The sequence below is a fragment of the Quercus robur genome, chromosome 12 (genome assembly GCF_932294415.1).
Source record: "Quercus robur chromosome 12, dhQueRobu3.1, whole genome shotgun sequence".
In the NCBI taxonomy this organism is placed as follows: Eukaryota; Viridiplantae; Streptophyta; class Magnoliopsida; order Fagales; family Fagaceae; genus Quercus; species Quercus robur.
Genome location: NC_065545.1, coordinates 16,938,452 through 16,958,536, shown reverse-complemented (window position 1 = coordinate 16,958,536; position 20,085 = coordinate 16,938,452). Strand labels below are relative to the sequence as shown.

At 35.4% G+C, this 20,085-nt stretch overlaps 2 protein-coding genes across 3 annotated transcripts; both read right to left on the bottom strand.

The window, feature by feature from the left end:
• Positions 1-3,676: 3,676 nt before the first annotated feature.
• LOC126708700 (exocyst complex component EXO70A1) lies at positions 3,677-6,927 on the bottom strand. Of its 2 annotated transcripts, none has more exons than XR_007649239.1 (2): positions 4,022-6,926; positions 3,677-3,812 (listed from the first exon to the last, which is right to left on the bottom strand). XR_007649239.1 is itself a non-coding variant. In XM_050408569.1 (2 exons), the coding sequence occupies exon 2, from the start codon at positions 6,393-6,395 to the stop codon at positions 4,368-4,370; it is 2,028 nt and encodes a 675-aa protein (XP_050264526.1). In that variant the 5' UTR covers positions 6,396-6,530; positions 6,754-6,927; the 3' UTR covers positions 3,677-4,367. The 2 variants fall into 2 exon arrangements, 1 of the variants encoding a protein (XP_050264526.1); XM_050408569.1 differs by having other exon boundaries at positions 3,677-6,530; positions 6,754-6,927.
• A 10,863-nt stretch (positions 6,928-17,790) lies between these two features.
• Positions 17,791-19,899, bottom strand: LOC126708809 (probable WRKY transcription factor 17). The gene is made up of 3 exons (XM_050408766.1): positions 19,093-19,899; positions 18,313-18,438; positions 17,791-18,185 (listed from the first exon to the last, which is right to left on the bottom strand). The coding sequence occupies exons 1-3, from the start codon at positions 19,797-19,799 to the stop codon at positions 18,008-18,010; spliced, it is 1,011 nt and encodes a 336-aa protein (XP_050264723.1). The 5' UTR covers positions 19,800-19,899; the 3' UTR covers positions 17,791-18,007.
• Positions 19,900-20,085: the final 186 nt, after the last annotated feature.

The window sequence follows — 20,085 nt, the reverse complement described above, 5'->3', positions numbered from 1 at the left end:
CTTATCATCAATTGAGTTGAAATTTGGACTAATGGTGAATTTCACAGTACTTGTCAAGAAAGAGCTTTATAACTTCGTGCCCATGAGGACACGTAACCATTACGCAAGCTTCATATGTATGCCATTCCTAGGGAATTTTCTTTGAAAGGGGGTGGAATTGTGGAAAGGTTCTTCAGAAATCAGAATGATCAGTAAACCCTAATATATACGACAAGATCAAGACAAGTCAAAGGTTTTTTTTTTTTTTTTTTTTTTTTTGATAAACCAAGTCAAAGGTTGATCGATTAGTCTAAAATTCAGTCATGGCAAAGTGCTTCTCTACCTTGAGTCATCAATATTGAACCTTTTTTTTTTGGCCGTCACATATAGGTAAACATTTGTCATGTTTCCCACAAAACAACCATAGATGAACCCCAAAATTTTGGTAATGAATAAGTGTGAGATTTTTTTAATACATACTTCTTATTTCATATGTATTATATGACCATCTAAGGTTTATTTTTCCTTCTTTCTATTCTATTCTACTTTTTACTTAACAGGATTTACTTTAAACTCATCCATTCTTTTCTTCTTCTTTTAACCAAACAATGACATCATCTTTCTCTTTTATAACATTAGTCAAAGCTAGAATTGCACGATAACATTATAATAGTATACTAATAAAAGAAATAAAATCAAAACTATCTCTAAACAAAATAATGTCTTCAAGGATCTAAGCAGAACAAAATCTATCAGAATTCAAGAGATCAACAAATTCAGCAAAATTACTTTCCACCATAACTTTAGAAAAGCAAGTACTCTGACGGAATTGTAAGGCCATCCTCATCATAGAAGCAGCGGTACAAAGGGGATTCAATTTCTTCTCAACCCGAGCACATGAGGCTGCAAGCACTTCTCCTCTACGATTCTGTATAAGCAAACCAAACCCCACTGTAGAAGCATTCTTTGTCTGAGATATGGCCAGGTTTAGCTTGTGGATTTATTCAGATTGTGGGGGCTGCCATTTAGCTGGAGGCGAAGGTCATTAAGTCTAAAGTATTATGATTCCCCAAGAAAAAAAAAAAGTCCCAAGTATTACAAGCCAAGTTATGGAGATAAATTTCTTTCATTTTGGGCTTATCGACTCTATTGAATTTCAGCTTGGTATTGGTTTGTTTACCTTAACATGATCAAGATTTATTTATGTTTGTGTATGTGCAAATTAATATGCAAAGTTGATCATGCGATTGGAGTGAGGCCATGAGAGCTCCTCTGACTGAAAAACCTCAATTTTAATACATTAAAAATTATTAATCCCACTGATGTCTCTACCTAATAACTTCTTATAATAAGTTGGAACAAGATTTTGAGATTTTGTTTCACATTTAAGATTTTATTTTTCATATCAGACATTTAGATTTATAATATTTAGTCTGAACCATGAAATTGATTTATTTCAAATTAAGATGATCCTAATACTAACAGGTTATCATGTCCCCTGTCAATTTTGTTGTAAGATTTCCATACTCAATGAATGCGTTTCTGATTTCAATTGCATTTTTGTGTGATTAATTAATGAGCGAATGAGATGAGACTTTGCCGTCACCCTAACATTATTTATCTCTCTCTCTCTCTCTCTCTCTCTCTCTCTCTCTCTCTCTCTCACAACTAGTTTTGTCATTTGGTTTTACATCAATTTATATGTACGACACAGCGGAGGTAGTTACCAATTCTGTTTTTGTTTGAAACAAATCAGACTTAAGGGTTACAAACAATCTAGAAAGAGGACTAGTCCGGAAATAAAACCTTTGAAAGCATTGGATTTTTCGTCTTATAAGTTATAAGATGAATATGACCCCTTGTTTGAATTAAAGGGGTTGAGTGGAAGAAACTATTTGATGGCCAAAATGCTTTCATATAAGACATTGTATCAATGGTATCATCACAAAGAATTAACATCATTGCTAAAGAACTAGACAAGGTTCAAGTCAAACGACTCAATCAAAAGTTGTATACTTCCGTATCCATATATCCTTATATAAAGCAAATATAATGAATCTGATCAATTTGGCAAAGTCACTCATTAGTCTCTCTTCATTGCATTTTCTAATGTGGGCTACCCATCATTATGTGTTCTTTAATTGGTTTATGGTGTAAGGGGGTCTGAATTCACATCTCACATCATCATCATTCATATATGTCCATGTCCTTTGGGTGGCTTCACTTTCTAGTTTCCAACTTTTCCATTCGATTTTCAAAAAAAAAATTTCACCCCTTCAGGTTCCACAACAGACAGTACTACTTCAAATCTTCAATTCAACTTCGTAATTTCCTTTTCTTTTCTTTTTTTTTATGGTATTTGAACTTTGCATTTTGTTACGTACTTTCTTACATCATAGCCGCCACAAATGATGAATGAACCAACTTTCATACCAAAAAATCAGAGTCCCAAAAGAAATTAGACACAAGCTTAGGCCGCAACACCCGGATTAAATTTGTCACCAACCAACTTGAAGTGCATAGGCCCACTTAACCTGGACCACTATTGCATTGATAGAAGAGTAGAGCTCAGCCCGAGAATTCTTCGGCTGATTGGGGGGCTGGTTTTCAAATCCAGAAGGTATTTTTTTTTTTGGGTGGGGGGGGGGGGGGGGTGGGGTGGGTTTGAAATTCCATGGATCTCAACACAATCATTAAGCCTAAATGATATTATCTAGACATCAAAAAAATAAAAATAAAGTATCTTTTATAATACGTGCACAAGTGTATACAACACAATTTTTGGCTGTATATACATATATATGCAATAAATTTTTCACCTGTGATTCACGAAGGTGAGATATTGCATGAAAATTTATATGAGAGTCCTTCAAAAGCATATTACTCTGTTAGGCCTATATGTCAGTATTGCTTGCATGACAAGTCAAAACACTAACCAATGGCTTCTGGTTCTAAAGGATCGAATAAGGCAGCATTGGGATGGCTTTTTTTTTGGGTGAAGAAGTAACTTGCTTTGGAGAGGGGGGGGAGTTGAAATTGTCAAAGAAAAAGAAAAATCATACTTTTCCAAAGTCAAAAATCTAATTATTTCCCGGTGCCACTAATAACAAAACCATCAATAACCACCATCATCGTCATCAACAAAAATATCACATCCGCCACTAAAGTGCCAGCAAGACCAGCAATAGCATAAACTACCACCAGGTGGTCGACAATAAGAAGATAGGTTCCCTAAGTAACAAGAAAGTTTTGTTTTTGACACGGTAAAAGCTAACAAAACATGTTTTCAGCTTCCATATTGAAATACTTGGATTCCCACATCAGGTGCTTCCTCACTCTTGTGGGGGCCCTTGTATGAGGGTCGTATCACTTGACTCGAGTAAAGGAGGTGGTATTTCGTGTAACGGTTGCATACAACATCTCTCTCACATGGAGATAAGTTCGATACTTGTGGGGTCCACCTCCATGTGAGTGGGCGCTTAACATTCAATACAATGCAAAATCTCAATAAGGGCAGCAAATAGAAGTCAATCCCAGTCCACATCTAGAAAGCAAAACTTCCAGATGAAGCTAAGAAAAGCAAAACAAAAAAACAAATGGAAATTGCCTAATCATCAATGCATAGACTAAGATTTTCTTACCTTAATATTCAAACAAGTAAGGCTGTACTACCTTAAAAGTTTCTTATTCATCCAACTCAAAAAGAAAAAAGGGTTGTAATACATTGCCAATTTATTGTCAATAAGTTTCAGTAAAATCATGGCTGCAATACATAAGTTCTCAACAACAACAGGGATCCCGCAACATTGACGACAAGCATCTCAGGAAGGTCCCTACATGTACAACCAATTTCTAAATACTGATGAGTAAAGAATTCAATCACCACTGATCTCTAGATGCACATTTTATCAAATAATTGTACATGAAATCTAGCAATTACAAGAATTTTCCTGCTACCTACTTAGCAATTGAAGTCACAAGTAAAGATGGGAGAGAGAAATAAATAATGAATAGCTATAGTTCATAAGTATTATCTACCAACCTTATCCAATAGGCCCTTAAAACTTGTTCAACATCATGTCTGGTACTTGAGATCTTATGTCTTTGTCAGAACCCTTCAAGCATGGGAAATAGTTCTCTATTCTTCGTCAACAAGTTACAAAAACTCCATCTCATGGAGAAAATTTTGGCAATTGAATGCCAATGTTCAGAAGAACACCCTTCTCTAAATCCAATAAATGATTTTTTTTTTTTGCAACAGTTGCATGGCTCTTTGGTAATACATTATATATACAAGGCAACTGGCTAACCATCTGACTATGGGAGGAGAATATTGGAGCATGATACCCTTTCAGATTAACCAAAATAAAGTAAATAGGGATAGAAAATCAGACAACTGCAGAAGCAGTACGACGAAGATCTGCTACTCCATTGTTGAATTTCCCACTAGACTGCCTGCCTTTGAAACTGCCATATCTCCCGGGCTTTGGATGAAAAAGAGACATTAACATTTTCTCCAAAGTCTGCACGGTGTACTTTACATACTTACTGGAACTTGCATCTTGCTCTACCAAGGGTCCATAATTCTGCATGTAGCTTCGGTAAACAGGCACAACCGCCTGCACTACAACCTGGCATGTCTTCTCCCTCAAATCTTTGTCAGACACAACCCAGTTTGACTGCTGCATATACATCTCATCAAAAGCTTCATTGAATGCTTTCAGCCTTTTCTTGACAAGATCACGAGCAGTAGCACGTCCACCTGAAAACATAAGCAGACCTTCCCTACTTAAATGACCTGGAAGCTTTCCCCAGCTGTCTTTCAAGAAGTAAGTGGAATGATAGTCCTTGGACTGTTCATGTTCTTTTAACCAAGAATCACCAAGGAGATCCCCAACTTTTGTTCCCTTCAGGTGCTTGTACAAATACCAGTGGTTGTTCATTGCAAAAAAGTGAGATAGGGTGCCATCCTCAATAACCTTCATCCATGCCTCCAAATTTTGTTCAATGGCTTTGATTATGTTCAAAACCTCATTAACAAGGACCCTTTCTCGAAATTTTTCATGCTTCCAACTCCGGTGAATGACCAGAACTTGGGTTAGGATCGTCTTGTAATCATCCCCAAGCAGTTTATTACAGTAATCAATAATGATGATTACCAATCTTGGAACAGCCCCATCTGGAGGAGGCGGGATCTCTCTTTGTAACGCAACTTGATCCAGAAGCTCCCAGAACAACTCTGCTGCCCCATCAATCACCCTCTTGATGAGATCCCTTGTCAGGTTCTGAATTTCAACACATGCTGCTCCACCAAACAGCCGGTTAAAGTCCAGTCTCAATTTGTTCAAAGATGCAAATATATCTAACAACTTTAAAAGCTTATTGGGGTCTTTCCTACTCTCTGTAACAGTCTTCCCAAATTGAAGAAATGCAAGAATACCAGCCTGAGCAGCTATCTTTGCAAAGCAACCCATCCACACATCCAATCCCATCCTTTCAAAAACATCAATACAAAGCTTATACTCTGCCTCAAACAAATGCTTCACTGCAAACTCTAAATGCTTACCCCACTGTGCTATATACCCCTCTATGCTAGTCACGTCATTGAATTCTGATACAGAGATCTCAAGGTAATCCAAATCAAGAGCCTGCAAACTCGCTCTAACATTTGAGCTACGAACTTCAACATAGATTGATATACACTTATCAAGTCTTTTATTGGCAATTAATCTCCCAAGAATTGCTTGCAACTTCTGAATGACACTAACCGGCAAAGGTGATGGCGCGATGCATGCTTGCTCACCAAGGGATGACGATGATGACATTGGAAGTGGATTACTATGCTCAGTCAAGAGCCTCCTAAACTCATTTTCCAACTTATCCAATGCGGCATCTAAAAGCCCACCATCAAGGTGAGCCCTCTCCCCATCATCCTGCAATTCTCTAAGATTTTTCAATGACTTCTTCAAATTCGAAAGGAACCGTTCATCAGCTACCGTATTATCCTCCAAATACTCCACTATATCTTCCAACCACTGAATTGCCAATCCACAATTATCTGCCAAAAACTTCAAAGCCTCCTCAAGGCGTTTCAACACTGATAAGTAGCCCGGGAGATCATTCCGCGGGTCAGACAACAACGACTTTTCGAGCCCATGAACAGCATCAAACACCTTAAGCACTGCTGCTGCCGGGCTTACTGCACGGTTGATATGGCCCCCAACCGCAACAAGGGCATCCTTGTCGGCTCGAATAGGCCGAACCGCAGCCTGAAGAGAAGGTAATGTTTGATTAATCTCCTCTAATCTTGGCCCAGCTTTGCCTAAAGCTAACCCTAAAGCCCTTGACTTCTCTAAGCTAAGCTTCAAAGACTTCCTAGCAGAAATCAAAGTCTCAATTTTATTGTCATTCGCCATTCCAATTCAAAACCCACCCCAAAACCCTAAGAAAGATCAGACCTTTGAATCTCAATATTTTCACTGAATTGAAAAAAAGACAGCAACTTTGGAAGACAACAGGCTTTTTCCTCTAATGGGTGATCTTAAAAATCTCTGTAGGAATCATCAAAAAATCAAACATTTGAAAATTGTTTCTTCACCAAACTTCCACCAAAACATAACCAAACAAAACCAAATACTAGGATACAGGTGGGAAATATTATTAAATCGACAACAACCAACCAACCCAGATTTTGCTTTTTTGGTCTTTAGTCAAAAAGTTCAAGAAAACGAGTGAGAGAGACTGAAAAGAGAGAGAGGGAAGTAAGAAACTCACTTGGAGAGCGAGTCGAGCCGGCGAGTTGAGTTGGAAAAAAGAAATGGTAGAGAAGTTGGATTCTGAATCGGTAGTATCGAAGAATCCTCGGAAATTGAGAGAGAGAGAGAGAGAGAGAAAGAGAGAGACAGACAGAAGAGACCTTAGCAAATGCGATGAGATGCAAAAGTAAGCTCTTTTTTTTACAACTCTAATAAATAAATTTTTTTTAAAAAAAAATTAGCTTTTTTTTAAATTTTCTTGCTTTGTCCGACGAGTACAGCTAAAGTGCATGACAGTAAGGCACCAAAGGCAAACACACACACAACGCGACCCTTCCCTCTACGCTCTCTCTACTTTCTCTCTGTCCCTCTTTAAATTAAAATTTTACATTTTTCTAACCCCACTTTTCTCTCTCTATTTGTTTATTTATTTTGAGAATCAAACAAGAAATGTAATTGATTTATGTTTTATTGGTACAAATTCAGGTGCACGATGCTCCCCCGATGTGACTGACAGTTTATTTATAATTTATTTGTGAGCTAAAGAGTCAACATTTTCCACACTAAACTAGAAAAAAAAAGGCCTGTGTAGTTGTACTTGTACATGTGAATATTGTGAGCTTCTTCCTATAAATACAAGTAACTTGCTAACTACTTTTCTAACCTTTTCTAAAATTTTAAAATTTTTTAACAAAATCTTGTTACTATAACTTGGTTTGGTGTGAATTAGGTTTTTTTATTTTTTTAAATATATAATTTTGATAAAAATATAATTATCCTTTAAAAAATGACTTTGAAATACTGTCTATAAACAAATAAGTTTTTTTCAAAAAAAAATTGAAAACCAAACAATAAATATTATTTTGAGAAAAAATGTTACTGTATCTAGCATTTATAAAAAGAGATTTTGGATTAACTTTTTTTCTTTTAGTTTTTTAACTTACTTGCTTATGTTTAACTTTTTAAAAGCCTCTCTCAAAAAAAAAAAAAAAAATTTAAAGCTTACTTATTTTTAAAAATAATTATAATGTTGCTAATTAAGTGTGCATCTAAATTAAATTTTTGCTTAAACCTTATTTGTTTAAAATTGGGAAAATTTTAATTGTACCCAAAAACAAGTGAGGTCTGAGGTGTTAACAAAAATTATATCTAATCAAATAAATTTTTTTTTTTTTTTTTTAAGGTTATCTAAACCCAAGTACAAACAGAGATTAAAACAGAAGACTCAAATCATGGTATTGGTTGTAGCTTGTACGAATGGGAATCTAGGCATATTAGAATAATTATTATGAAGGTAAAGAGGAAAGACGTTGGACAGTGAAAGAAGTACCATGATTTGTCTTATCAAATTTTATAAGGGGTTAATTTGTGTGATTGTGAGTGAGTAACCTAAAGTTATTGTTTATGCAAAATAAAAAATGTTAACTACTAATAATAGCACAAACTAACAAATTGTGAAATTAAACGCACTACTCGATATGTCTGTAGAATCAATTTTTGCTCTGAAGATTGTTCGGGCATTGGTGTGGTAGCTGAGAGATTTAACAATTCCATGTGGGAGACGAAAATGACAGGGTTTGGAAGTATTCAAGTTTATAGTCAGCATTGCTGCATGAGCATGTGCAAATTTATTCATTTGCTAAGGACAGCAATTACCACGAATAACTTGGGTTTTTAACTACTCTTGTAAAAATAAATTTACCAACCAAGACAGTAATTAAACACAGTAGCCAATGTGATCCGAACTTACCAGAGCCACAGTAGATGAATTCAGTGAAGTGAATTTTTCGGAGCAAGGCTACCATTGGTGCCATCATTTTCGAGCTGACAAGTTCAATGTTTATACTCACACAACAGACCATCATGATTGCATTATTTAAAGCTTCTATTGTTCAAATATCAACTCAATATTTGTCTGGCACCTCCCCTAAGTATTAAGTATCAACTCAAAGAAACCCAAAAAAAAAAAAAAAAGTATCAACTCAAAGTTTCTATTATTTAACCTTCTCTGTTTGATGAAGTTGTTGCTGTGGCTGTAGTGAGAGCTTTAATTTTCACTCAAAAAGTGGGGGTTTTTTTTTTCTATTATCCTTGAAGATGATTAGGAGAGAATTGTTAATTTTTTGAGGAGTGAGGAACCCTCTTTTGCTTCTTATGGCCATTTGATTGAGATTGCAAAGTTCTTAGCATAATACTTTGTTGTTTTTAATGTATCACATATTAAGAAATATGGTAATTTTGTAGCTCACAATCTTACTGTGATAAGCTGTTTTAAAATGTGTGTTTTGAAAACTCCATTTTAAAAACCACATATGAGTGTTTTGTAAAAATGTGAAAATATGAGTTTTCTATTTTTAAAGCCATATTAAGTGTTTGGATAAACTGTTTTAAAAATAGCTGTTTTGAGTGTAAATCCATCAACCACATATAACCAATTTGTTCAGAATCTCTACAAGGTTGTTTATCAATATATCTCATATGATATGTTACTGCAACATGACATCCAGCAACAGCAAGATAATATAATTTCTCATCATCATATTCATCGTTTTCCACATCATAAGAATGATCTCCATCACTATTATCAATATGATCATTGTAATCCATAGGAATATCACCTAAAATATTATAACAATAAATTAGATAAATCACAATAAAGAAAATGAGTAAACATTTAAATGATAGGTACTGTAGTGTGATAATGTGGATATTTGCAGATATTTGTAAAGATATGCATGGGTGGATATTTGTAGATATTTGTAAAGGTATGCATGGGTGGATATTTGTAGATATTTGTAAATAGGCATTGTGACAATTGTAGGCTTGATTTTTGTAGATATTTGTAAGTAGGGGTAAGGGTGTGTTGCTGCAAGGGTGTGCGTGTGTAGGTGTGACAGTTGTGTGTGTAAGGGTATGCAGGGGAGTGTGCGTGTGTGTGTGTGCACAGGTGGTGCATATATTGCTGTGGAGGGGTGCGTGTGTGCCTGCATAAGGGTGCGTGACGTGCATCTGAGTGTGCAGTGACTAGACTGTACTGCAGAATGGATTGTACTACTATTGTGGGTTGAATCACATAACTTAAGCACAAATGCCTAACACAACCCCTAGTGGATCCAAAGAATGGATTATTTTATATATATATATATATATATATATATATAAATCATTAATATGTTAACTAGCCATCCACACAAATTTGACAAGAGAATGGATTGAGGGGCTCAATCAATGATCATATGCAATAGGGTGCTCTAGTCTCCCAGTGCCCAATTGATCCCAAATGAAAACTATTGACATGACAAAAACTTTTGCTTGTTTGTTATTACATCATTTCCATGATGAATGACAGATACAAGGTTTAAGAATTTTTTTGGGGGGGTGGGGGGGGTTAAAAATACCAACAGAGAAATATATTAGTCAAAATTATTATGGACTACCTGTGAGGACGGTAGCACAACCATTCAAGAAAAATACTAATCAATAAATTTGGAAAAATGTCAGTTTTCTTTACAGAACTGCAAGTTTCTTGTTACTTAAAAAAAAAAAAAAAAAAAAAAAAAAGGCAAGTTTCTTGATGAGTAGCTACAATAACACACATATGAAAGTATGAACCAGGTAATATGAAACATTGTGACAAATTTTGAATAGATGGAGGGAGAGAATGAACAGAGATGTTGTGCATTTTGAAATAATGGCATTAGACGAGTAGAAGGGTGGAAAATAAATAAACAACATATAAACAAGTTGTTTCCAAAACACAATTAACAATGTGTCATTAAATATCAACATTTGGGAAACAACCTTTCTATAACAACATTAGGTAGTGATGCAGCAGAACCAAAACAGTATCAACCAAACAAACAGCATCAAAATTTACATGTAAAGTGATTCAATGTCACATGACAAACTAATAATAGTAAAGCATTTTTTATAGGTATAATACAAAAGAAAATGGTACATTTGAAAATGAAATTTGGGTTTTATTCTTGTTAGACTGCTCTATGTTTACATTAATCAGTTACAAGTTAAGATTTATGCACAAAGCAATATGAACATTGCATAAGAAAGAAAAATATGTATTGGCTGCACCAGAGACCATTAAACATCTCTCTTCCATAAAACATTATTCATAAGATAAAATATTATTCAAATGATAAAACAATAAAAGATTAAACATCTCTCTTCCATAAAACATTATTCATAGGATAAAACATAAAACACCCTAAGTGCCAAAGTAGTGCCCTCCTAACAATCTTGCCTCCTCTTGAAGAAACTAAAGTTGTAAATATGGTTCTTCCATCACGACATCTCTCTCTTCTCTCGTTTTTGAAAAATACGTGCTGCCATGAGGTAAAGTTCGGAACCCTTCTCAATGCCATCTAAGGTGCACATGCATTCCATGACATTACAAATAGTACTACTTGGCTCCACTGAAAAAACTGAGTTCCTTAACTCCACAACATCATAGATACGACTAAGCTGTTATATCAGTTGTAATGCCGTTCCTCCTTTCTTCCCTTTACTCTGTGTGGATGATGGTAAAACTCGCTTCTTTCCTTTCTTTTGTGTTGGGTTAGGTGGTTGTGTGAGGTTAGAAGTCTCATCTTCATGAACGTCATCTTCATCATTTGGAGAAAATGAGTTAGCAGAAGTATCACCTAACCCCTCCTTAGGTGTCTCAAGATTATCAGGTAACACACTTGAAGTGGGGGCCCATGCTAAATCTCCTGTGGCCGCAATGTCCTTAAACATAATGTCTAATAAGTCAACATTCTTCAAACCTTTCTCTCAAAATTTTGCAGCTTCAGGAACCTCCTACAATTTTGAAAATTTTCATTAATAACTCAAATAGCATGGTTTATCTACTAATACAAAATATGTACAATGGGTTATACAAAATATACCATTAGTTTCCTCTCCCACCACTCATCAGTTGCAGCTATTGTTCCTTTGGCTGCGTCCCATCCCAATCCAGTTTCACTTCCCTTTAACTTATTCCAAAGAACCCAATCTTTCTTCAAACTATCCCATTTATGCTTATACTTCGCCCTAGGATATTCCTTTCTAGTTTTCTTTTCAAAAGTTGCTATAATATTTGTCCAACCCTTTTTACTAAAGTGGGTATTAGGCCGATTACCCTTAAATACTTCATCCACACAAGCTTCACAAAAGATAGTTGTTACTCTTGATGGCCATTGAGCTCTAACAATTAAGCTATTTTGGGATGGCTTACCCATCTAAAAAAACAAAAGTTTGATAATATTAATGTTCAGCCAAATACAGCAAGTTTTACAACCAAACCCATGAGAAAATTGCATAGTAGGAGTAAGTTTCCTAGGTAAGTTCTACAAGCACCAAACAGTTTCAACCAAAGAATCAAACAAGAATTCCTAGATTTGAATGTAATCATGCAGTGGAAGAAAAGAAAAACTATTCTTGGAGATATTACTCATGGTGCAACATACATGCCAAATATATTGAACAAACTCTACTGGTTATTCCTGATGGATATACTACATTATGAAAACAATTATATATCTCACAGATGCACAATCTTAAGCAAAGAAAAATCTACTACTGTAAGAATCACGCTTATTAGACAAACATGCACTTCATAAAAGAAATTCTAGTTGTATAGTCACTTACAATGCGCAAGTTCAATATTAGAAATCACATCAAGTTTTAAGGACAATATTTTGTTCCACAAAATAGATGTTCTTTAAGAGAGACTGGCACAATCTTGATACCTTATATCACAACGGCCACATAATTAAGGAAGGACAAACAAAATACAAGGCCATTATCCCATGCATTTCAAAAAGGATGAAAAGTTATGGCAAAAATTTCATGGCATCAAAGTTACTTAATAGAGACATTATTTTACATTGTATAGCAACAAAACCATGGAGGGCTATCTATGAGACAAAGAGAGCTCTTACCAGCAACAGCAACAACAACAAATCTCTAAATTCTAATATTTTGAGTTCAAATAGTGTAAACCAACATGCTAAAAGCCCAAATTTATATCATAAATTCAAAGATGGGTAATGGAGAATAGTTACTTGAAATTGTGATGAAGAACAATGATAAACGGAGCAAAGCAAAAACAAAGAAGAGAGCCAATCCTTGTGAAACTAATGAGTTTAAAGGCAAAGGACTGAGGATATATATATATATATATATATATATATATATATGGTGAAGGGAGCGGACTGAGGATAAGCATGGAGCCAGAGGGTATTTCCGGTTTTCAACCCAAAAAAAATAGCGGTATCATAATTTGCAAATCGCGCGATTTCGAAATCACAGCAGGAAATTGCCTTTCTTGAAACGAGAAAATCTGCAGATTCAAAAACACAATCCCACAAATTTCGCCCAACCAAACATATCAAGATTTTCACGATTTGCTAAATGCACGTTTTTGTCTCTCAATACGCCGAAACAAACGGGCTCTAAATGTGCTAGACATGTTAGTGATATTGGTATGGATGAAAAATGTTCCTCCACGCCTTAATGTTGTAATCTTAGCCGATATGACTATTTAGTTTTAATAAAGTTACAATCTTCTCAAAATAAAAAATAAAAATAAATAAAAAAACACCTCAATGACCCAGTTGTTCGACACCTCCCTAAATATCAACTTAATGACCCTTTAACCATTAAAAAAAACTCAATATTTGTTCAAAAGATAACCTCATTTGCTGTTGGGGGATAAACACCTTGGGGAGCTTCCTTGAGTAATTAATATAACATATAAAGACACACTTTAACCAAAAAAGCCTAAACCCAATGGGTATGTGCTCAATTATGTTATATTAACCACTCATTTTTCTCATATTTATTCAATGTGGGACTTCACTCACACGTGTAACCCAACAATCTCCCTCTCACTGTGAGTCTCTGCCTCTCTGTGGGCTTCAAGACCTCTCTGTGGGCCATGAACAAGTCCTACTCACTCCCCTTTGCCTAATGGGCTTTTCACTTCATCAACGCATCATCCATGAGTCTCTCGTATGCCATCCATGGGAACCACATGTCAACCCCGCACGTCCATGTCCATGGGAACCTCACACCACACCATTATTTAGCACCATTAGCAATATTCATTTGTTGGGCTTTTCTTTTCTTTTCTTTTTTCTCCAGGATCTTTGTGTATGGGCCATTTAGGCTTTTCTCTGTCCCCTCTGTGTAGGAACCATGAACACCTCACCACTTTCGCCGCACACCACCATGGGCTCTGATACCACTTATTAGGGGAATAAACACCTTGGGGAGCTTTCTTGAGTAATTAATATAACATATAGAGACACACTTTAACCCAAAAGGCCTAAGCCTAATGGGTATGTGCTCAGTTATGTTATATTAACCACTCATTCTTCTCATCTTTATTCAATGTGAGACTTTACTCACACATGTAACCCAACATTTGCCAATAAAATTTATTGTATTCTTATACTCAATCAAGAAACAGAGAAAATTAAAATTTTGACAGGGACCTTTTCCTTAACTTGATTGAATTATTCTTTCCAAGGTCCTAATAAACTAATCTATCCAAGCAAAATTTGAGAGAGATAATGAATGCTCAGCATTAACATTTCCAAAATTTGAGTTTTCTTTTTTTTTTTTTTCTTTTTCTTTTTCTTTTTTCCGGAAACAATGTTCTAAGTTCTAACCAAGCATGGGTAGGATATACGGATTAAAAAGTTCTCATGATTGAACAAAACTAAAAGTCCCTCTATACTCTTAAAAAAAAAAAAATCCCTCTTTTATTTTGCTAATCATTTTTAGTTGAAAGACAACTCCTTCATGTAGATAACTTTCTTCTGTCACTATGATTGCAAACCCTTTCCATCAGTTAAACAAAATAATGACAAATCATTTACTTTGGCAAGTGATGGAAAATCATTATTTAAATATTCCCAAGTTGCAGGCTTGTAGTTGACTTTGCACAACTTATAAGTAAATGATCTGAGATATTTACAATTGTTTTTTCCCTCTGAAAAGGAAGAGGGTTCAAATGTAACTGCCCAGCAATATAAACTCTATTCAAAGTGGAATCAACTCAATCAAGATTCTGAAATTGGAGTCCAAATTCGTTAAGAAAAAAGAAAGAAAGAAAATATTTATTTAAAGCTTTTATGGTTATAACTTATATGTGTATATGATAAATTTTATCTTGGGTATACATTTATACTAAAAATTAACCTTGAATGCAAGAGAAATTCTTATGCACACACTATGGATTGGGCTTCACGATACTCTATTTTAATATTAAAAGGATTGTAGGGCTTGTTGCACATTCTCACTCTTTTAGATCCTCAAAAAACAAAAAACAAAAAAACTATTCTAGATCTTCTATCATTGAGTTCTAAATTCTAATTCAAATGGAAACTAATCCTGATTATGCAGTTGGGGTGGACCTTTATGTGTAGGCCCAATAAGAACCTTTTAAAAAACTGTCTTGAAAAATGATCTCCAGAATCCTTTTATAGTCTGAGGGCTCAATGGCCTTTACCTACAAAAACTATAATTTAGAGTAAGTTTTTTTTGGATAAGATTTCTTCCAATTTGAATCCTCAAATTTCTTTCCATTTTTAATTAAAAATCTGAGATATATGACATTTATTTGATTTTATATAATTTGTGTGAGTTTTTTAAAATTATTGGATATTTTTAAATGTCACCTATTTTACATTTGATTGAAAATTAGGTTGAATTGGGGTGGACTTTTATGTCTAGGCCCAATACCTCTTTTTTCAAGTTCCAGTTGGTTGGACGGCCAGCCTAATCATTAAAACGTCTGCAATATAAGAATATATGTATAGCCTAAAGCTTTGTCAATGAAGCAGATCAGCATAAAATTTATGGAATTCAAACCAACCAATATAGAAAAAGACATCACCTCGTCTCTACAGTCAAATAATTCATCAGATTTTGAATTTCACATTTCATCATGAGTACAGTAGGTGCAACTCAGGACCAACCTTATTTGTCACAAATCAACCTAAGATTTTAGGAAAGGGGTGGGTAGAACACAATATAGGGTTGAATATAGGTGAAAATGTGATACCACTTTTAGTTGTATAGTTACCTTAAAAAGTATCAAGCTCAGACACCACTTCAATCAGATAAGATTATGATTTTCCATTATTTTTGGTGGAACTTCACAAAATGGAAATTTTCAAATCTTAATCATTCTTTTTCAAATAGATGACTAGAATTTTGTCAAAGTTATCAACATATAAAAATAATAATTTACTTAATCCTCTAGACCTCATCTTATAAATAACATAATTAGTTCGGTTTTAAAATAATCTAGATTAAAAAAAAAAAAAAAAAAACTTTGGTTTATGAAATTTGGGGTTAAATTCTAGTTGTCTCACTCTAATTTTAAAAGGTTCAATTTCTGTCTCTATTTTCTAGAATGATTTAGCTCATCCTTTTTCTTTTTCTTTTTTGCTTATGTGGCTAGTACTCATATAAGGTAGCTATTAATATGACATTGAAATTCATTTAGCTAATTTACTTAGACATCCTAACCCCAAAGAGGCAGAGTCCCCTTGCTGGATAATAGGCTATGAAGGCTGAACCCAACAACTACATAATCTCAAAGTCTCCTACAATTTCCATAGCCGCGACTATGCGTGCCCCCTTTGACACCACCATGGACCCTTTTCACAAGTCACAATCTTTGGAACTAGAGAAATTTTTTAAAACGAAGGGTGTATGTCTTGAATTTGTGTGTGTTTTGAAGACGCATTTGTTTAGTTAATGAAAATGAGGAAGAAAAGTGCAATTATGAATTTGTTTGTGTTCTTGATTATTCTTATATTCTTTTATTTATTTATTTATTGATTAGTGCAATTTTGAGAGATTTTTATTAGGAAAAAATAACACATAACTGTTAAGAACATTGTGGGGAGACTCCTATTAAGTAATTAACATAATATACTCCATATTACCTAACCTAGAAGATTAAGCATATTAGTTTGAGTTTAACGATGTTACATTAACCACTTACCTTTGTCAATTGTTCATGGACTTCACACACCAATATTCGAGTCATTGTCTCTTTGTTGTGGACTTTCAGGCCTTTATTTGGGTTATGAACAAGTTTTGCTAGGTCCCTCTTGCCTACAAGCTATTCATGAACCACATAAAGATGTGAAATCCCAACAACCACCTCGAAAACCCAGTCAAATAACCTGCTCGATATCAACACATCAAAGTTCTTCCCCCAAGTGAATCAGGTCTAATGGGCTAACTAACACCAAATCAGATCCAACTAGAATGACCAAGAATTTTAAACACATCATATTGACATATCCACCTAAGTTTCTAAAAGAACCGTAGGGGATTTTAACCTTTTTTTTAAGACACGCGTCTAAATTCTAGAGGGTGTGTTTATCATTTATGAGATAAAATCAAAGGTTGGTAGATATGCATTGCATGTTTGCAACATGCTGAATGGAGATATTGACTTTCAGCTTTTAATTATACCCAGTCAATAAACCACCAAAAGTCATCCATATAAGAAACACATATGGTTGATTTTTAGCTTGAAACATTAATAAGTGGACCGTTTATATTTTATATGATTCAACCACCGCTGGTTTTTTTTCTTCCAATCCTTTTATTTATTTATATAATTTATTATTATTAAGTGGTTCCTCTCCCCTTTCCCATTTCATTCTCTCTCTCCTTTATTGTTTTTTTTTTCCCCCAAGGTTTTTGGTCAAACCACGCTTCCCCTTATAATAATATCATCACTAATTTCCACCCAAAAAAAATATCATCATTAATTTAAAAATAAAAATATCCCCAATATTCTATTCAACGAGAAGTGAATGGTCCACCTCATCTTCCATTTTCGAGTTATGATTATTATGCTCTTCCCACCTACAAAGCATCTTATTTCTCACTTCTTTGACTCTTAACACACACGCATCTTGTCTTTTTTGTCAATAAAGAATCCATAGTGGCGGATCAAGATAAACACGAAATTAAATAATTAAAAAAAAATTAATCATAAAAATAAGTAATATCACCACCAAACGATATAAAAGGTCTAATTAAATTAAACGCCTGCTTTGGCAGATTGAGATTCCAAATCCACCACTATTTATACATGTTAAAAATTAAAAATCAAATTTACATCCAAACCCCTCCACTACCTCGATATTACAAAAGTCTACGTCGTTTACCAACTTTCCCTCTTCTCTCTCTCTTTTTTTTTTTTAATGTAAATTTTAAAATATTTCAATTTCTCTCACTCACGTTGACTCGAATACCAAACCCACCCCAGAGGCCACGTTCTCCTGCATCGCGAGTGGACCCGAATGACGGTGCTCCGCCTCGTACGTTACAATCAGCATCGTTGGATCATCAGGTGCTCTCTCCACGTGTTTCCTCGCTGGACAACCCCTTACTGTACTACATTTGTAATAACCCCTGAAAATACAAAAAAACAAAGTCAACAACAAAATCAACAACGTTTACTAAAATATCAAAAAATTGACTTCATAATCATATACAACAATAAATTGAACGGTCAGTGATGAAGGACTATAATAGTTACCGTGGGTATGGTGACCCCTTGATTGGTTTCTGACCATATTTCCTCCATGAATAATCATCTGGTGGAATATCAGCAATTTTTGAACTAATTGCCGGTACTCTAATTGTTCTCTTAACCCGATTTTTCCTGTAATCAAAACAACAATCAATCACTAATTAATAACGATTAACGAATTTAATCCAAAAATAATTAATTTACTGTGCGCCGCGGTTACTAACGTGAGCTAGGGGTGCGTAATGTATTGCTTTAAACTAAGTCAGTGGTCAAAATTAGAATCCAAGGAGTAGAGGACTACTACCGAGAGATAAAGACAAATATGTTTTGTTTACGAGGTTTGAATTTTTGGACCTAGTCTTTTACTTTTGTTTCCTTTTTCCTAAAATACCCCTGTTAAAAGACAAGACACCCCTACCCTGTCAGTGTCGCGCGTGCTGTACCCAATAATAGATTAACTGTTCCGACCCAACTCGTTGACTCCCAAATCGAAAATTTCTTCACGTCAATTCAGTGAGTCAACTCGTCCGATTCATTCCAATCATCTATAAATTTTTTTTTTTTTTATATGTTAATAATGAAAAATCTTCGATTTTTTTTTCTATGTTCAAAATTTTGATTCATTCACAATCCTAAGGAAACACAGTTTTCGAATTATAGTTTTTTTTATATAGGTGTTAGTGGATTACTGAGTTAACTCAGTTTCACTCGGCGAACAAAAATGTTTAACCAGAGAGAGAGAGAGGTTGTGCTAAAATTTGTAGATGGTGAATAAACACTGCGTACCTTCTTTTAGAGCAATGGCACTTGGAGCCGGAGCCGGAGAACTTGCCGGAGACGTTGCCGGAGTGCTCGTGCTCGTGTTCGTGGCATCTCTTCTTGTAGGGAGCAGACGAGAGCGGTGGCTTTCCGCCGGAGACAGCAGGCGCCGGAGAAACAAAGATCGAAGTTCCCAGCTTCCCGTTCGAGACGCTTCCGTCTCCGGTGATCGCCGACGACATGAACGACGAGCTCGACGACACGCTGAAGCTATCCTTGGCGTAATCGAGCTCCGAAGCCTTAGCGTTCGAAGCAAAAGCATTAGGCTTTGTGAAGTCAAGAGTCAAGCTATGTGGATGAGAAACGTAGCTCGCCGGAGCAGTGATGGGGATCTGGGACACGGCGGTCGGAGCAACAACCGGCGCCGGAGGAGTAGGAGCTAGGCTAAGAGTTTGTGAGTGAGGGACAAAGATTGAGTCATCAGACGAAGAAGGCGAAGCAGAGGGACGAACCGGTCCGCGCCTGAACCGGGCGTGGCCGGTCCGGTTCAGAAGAGAAATGACTTTCTTGAACTTGGCCACAGTGTGGTCTGTGAGGTCGGAACAGTCCATGTGGTTTGGCCGATTAGACATGAAGCGAATCAGATGCTCCATGCTCCTCAAACCTTGTGACGTGGCTTCTTGTATAGCCGTCTGATCATCCATCTTCGGAAAGCCCAGGAGATCCACCGCCATTCGTAGGCTTAGCAAGGTTTTGTTTTTGTTTTTTGCGTTTGAAATGAATGTGTTTTTTCTGTGAAGGAAGATAGAAAAACTGAAAGAGTATACATTTGAAGGAAGAGTATGGTTAATATAGGGGGATGAGGTGACCGGATGACCGGGTAAAGATCCAGCTAGAAAAAGATCTGAAAAGTCAAAGTGGGTTTTTTGGATCTAACGGCTGAGATGAGTTTGAAGATTTCTAAGGAAGGTAGTGATTAGTGAATATTATTAAATAATAAATCATGAGGTTAGTCTGTTG

Excerpts from the sequence above, each read along its gene's own strand:
- LOC126708700 (XM_050408569.1), bottom strand. The coding sequence starts at position 6,395 with ATGGCGAATGACAATAAAATTGAGACTTTGATTTCTGCTAGGAAGTCT.
- LOC126708809 (XM_050408766.1), bottom strand. The coding sequence starts at position 19,799 with ATGGCGGTGGATCTCCTGGGCTTTCCGAAGATGGATGATCAGACGGCT. Across the intron at positions 18,439-19,092 it reads TGCCATTGCTCTAAAAGAAG|GAAAAATCGGGTTAAGAGAA; the intron begins GTACGCAGTGTT and ends TTTTGATTACAG. Across the intron at positions 18,186-18,312 it reads AAGGGGTCACCATACCCACG|GGGTTATTACAAATGTAGTA; the intron begins GTAACTATTATA and ends TTGTATTTTCAG.